The sequence below is a fragment of the Hoplias malabaricus genome, chromosome 7 (genome assembly GCF_029633855.1).
Source record: "Hoplias malabaricus isolate fHopMal1 chromosome 7, fHopMal1.hap1, whole genome shotgun sequence".
Taxonomy (NCBI): Eukaryota; Metazoa; Chordata; class Actinopteri; order Characiformes; family Erythrinidae; genus Hoplias; species Hoplias malabaricus.
The window spans coordinates 41,097,200-41,100,476 of record NC_089806.1 but is presented as its reverse complement, the minus strand read 5'-3'; the positions used below and the strand labels follow the sequence as shown (position 1 = coordinate 41,100,476).

At 43.2% G+C, this 3,277-nt stretch overlaps 1 protein-coding gene across 1 annotated transcript in view; it reads left to right on the top strand.

The window, feature by feature from the left end:
• The first annotated feature begins 1,714 nt into the window (after window positions 1–1,714).
• LOC136702753 (polymeric immunoglobulin receptor-like) overlaps window positions 1,715–3,277 on the top strand; it is a 6,469-nt gene continuing 4,906 nt past the window's right edge. The window contains exon 1 of the mRNA XM_066677894.1: window positions 1,715–1,912. Within this exon, the coding sequence (XP_066533991.1) occupies window positions 1,864–1,912 (49 nt within the window). The 5' untranslated portion in view covers window positions 1,715–1,863. The remainder of the gene's footprint in view (window positions 1,913–3,277) is intronic.

Genomic DNA, 3,277 nt, shown 5'->3' with positions numbered 1-3,277 from the left:
TACTCCACACAGTGATGATAGAGGAACACAGCGGTCTGCAGTCTCTACATAACATTAACACGACCTCCTTGTATCTACACTCACTTCCCCACAGATCCCCCACAGTCTCTGCCCTTCGTCCCCTTTGCCTTGGTCACTGTGATCCTTCTCCACATGGTGGTGGGTGTGGTCTATTACACCAAGAGAAACAAAGGTACAATCCACCCAATCAGGATCCAGTATGAGACCAATTGCCCTCTGTTTTACCTCTACACCTCCATCAGGTGCAGCCAGAGTCCACTACCGCGCTGCTGATGGAGACGGAGCGGTCAGTCTGGAGTAGTGCAGCTCTACATCAGTGGGGTCAGTTCACCGCTAGAAATATACCCTGATCGACCATAACATTGTGACCACCTCCTTGTTTCTACCATCACTGTCCATTCTCTCAGCTCCACTGACCTCACAGGAGCACTATGGAGTGTTCTACAAAATCTACATTTATAGACTGTAGTCCAGCTGTTGCTCTGCATACTTTATTTGCTCTATTTTCACCTCTTTGCTCTTCAATGGTCAGGACCCTCACAGAGCAGCTGTGATGTGGTGGTGGATCATTCTCAGCGCTGCAGTGACACTGACGGGGTGGTGGTGGTGTGTAAGTGTGTGTTGTGCTGGTGTAGAGTGGATCAGACACAGCAGCAGCTGCTGGAGTTTTTAAACCCCTCAGTGTCTGAACTGAGAACAGTTCACCGACCAAAAACATCCAGCCGACAGCGTCCTGTGTCACTGATGAAGGACTAGAGGACGGCCGACACACACTGTGCAGTGACAGATGAGCTACTGTATCTGACTCTACATCTACAAGGTGGACCACCGAGGGAGGAGTGTCTCACAGAGTGGACAGAGAGTGGACACAGGGTTTAAAAACTCCCCCACTGTCCTGAGTCACACTGGCCCTGGACACTAGAGGTCACCCTCACCTGAGGACTAAGGGGTTTCCATGGTTACGAGCACACTAGTCTCACCTGGATGTTATCTGTGGACTGTGTTTATTCACCACTCTGAAAACCTGGGGGTATTTATTGTGGTTTATTACTTTTTATTTTAATATAAATTCTACACCTATTGCTTCAAGTTGTGAAGTTAAATGTGACGTTTATTAATATTTCTGCTTGTCTTTGTGTTTACTGTGTGACTGTACTGACCTGAGAGCAGTCTGAGCAGTGAACAAACTCACTGAATCTTCTTTATAAATTCACTGATTCAGTAAAATGAACTGATGCTGCGTTTGTTTGATAGAAACATTGTGGCAGCGGCAATAAAAACAATAACCTGAGACTGTAGAGCATCTGTGGTGACCTCAGCTTAATTTTCACACTCACTCCCTGGTAACAGTGGGGCTCTGTGCAGAACAGTGTAGAACTACACAGTGCTCCTGTGTGGTCAGTGGAGCAGTGAGTGTAGAAACAAGGTGATTTTAATGTTACGGCTCTAACTCAAAGCCATTCACATCACACACATCTGCAGGTGTATCTCAGTAGAGTGGCCCACACTGACCAGTCCACTGTGTCTGTACCGAGGTCAGTGAGAGTTCATTTACTGAGAATCGCTGCACCATGAAAGAGGAAGTGGTGTGTGTTCGCACGACTCTGACAGTTCCTCATCAGCTGGGTGTGGTTTGATTTCTCACACAGCTGACGATGAACACTTTAACAGTGTGAAGACGTCCGGTAAAGTCCAGTGTGCGCCAGCTGCTCGGTGCTGGTGGACCTTAGACTGTGTGTGTGTGTGTGTGTGTGTGTGTGTGTGTGTGTGTAAACAGGGTGTGTGTAGAGTGAGTGTGGAGTGGACACTGTGCTGGAACTCAGTGCTGTTTTACTAGGGACAATGTTGCTGATGTTTTATCTTCTCTTCACTGGACCTCAGGGCTCTGAAGGTGAGTGAGACTTTTCTCCTCAATTCTTCACTGATTCTCCACTGACTCCAGTGACCACAGAGGAGCACTGTGTTGTTCAAAATCACTTTTATATGTTCTCACTTTTTAAGATTTCATTGTTATTTGCTAAAATTACCACTTCCTGGACATTCAGCTAAACTTTTACTGAAGTAATATTAGTTTTATTTGAAATTAAACCTGAGCTGAACTGTGTTTCTGAAGTGAACAGCTGTAGATAACGTACACTGTGCTCTGAAGTGTTCACCAACTCAAATCAGAGAACAGTCTTTTTTATTAATGTTATTAAATCATTTAAATAACACATTCACAATCGTGATCAAAACTGTTTTTAATAAAATTCAGAAGATGTTTCTTCACCATTTGCTCCTCTTCAATCAGTTTGAGCTGGAAACCAGTCCAATGTGTTTTTGAAGCCCAGGTGACAGTAAACGAGGAAAAGACAAAGTGGCTCCGTCAAATACGTTAGGCTTCCTGTCTCTTGGCCAAAAATGTCCTCCTAATGTTGAAAAGCATGAAAAGAGATGATGATGTTGCTCTATTCCTGCTTCATTTGTGGGTTAAATTGACTCTTTTCTGCTGATTCAGATTTAGGTAGAAACCCACTGTAACTGCATGAAAGTAAACACAGACCAAAAGTGATTCAAAACTAAAAAAAACTCAAATGATAAAAAAGTCACAAATGAGATTATTTTGTGATTCAAAACACTGAATAAAAACTTAGACGATGTACACTTCAGCCACATGCAACAACACTCATTTTTTCTCTTTAAACACACAGTTCCACCTTAAAAGATGCACAGCTTCTGAACATAAACAAACGAGAGAGAACTGCAGTTCCCTGCAATTGTAAACATTCACTGTAAGTGTGTATTAACCTGGTGTGTGTTGATGAAGAAGGTGTGATATAATAACATTTCAAACAGGTTCTAAAATCTTAAGCATGTTTTAACCTTCCTCCTGTGTTATCTTTCTGTTACCATCTCTTATGTTAATGGGTGGGTTTCTCTCTCTTAGGGTGACCAGATGTCCTCTTTTACCTGGATATGTTCTCTTTTTTAGACGTAAAAATAATGTCCAGGCGGAATTTCACAAACGTTCGGGATTTTGTTTTTCTAGAGCTTACATAGAATTTCGAGAAGCTTTTCATTAACGAACTAGTCCTGCCCTCCCCTACTCCGTTTGGTTCGCTTGAGTGAGAAGGTGGAGTTGTGAAGGAGCCTAAAATCTTTGGATTGAATGGTCTGACTGTAGAGCTACCGTTATTGGTTGATAACGTTTTCTGTAAACATTTAACTGGTCAGTCTGCACGTCAGTAGTCCTTGTTTACGTCAGGCAAAGCTCATG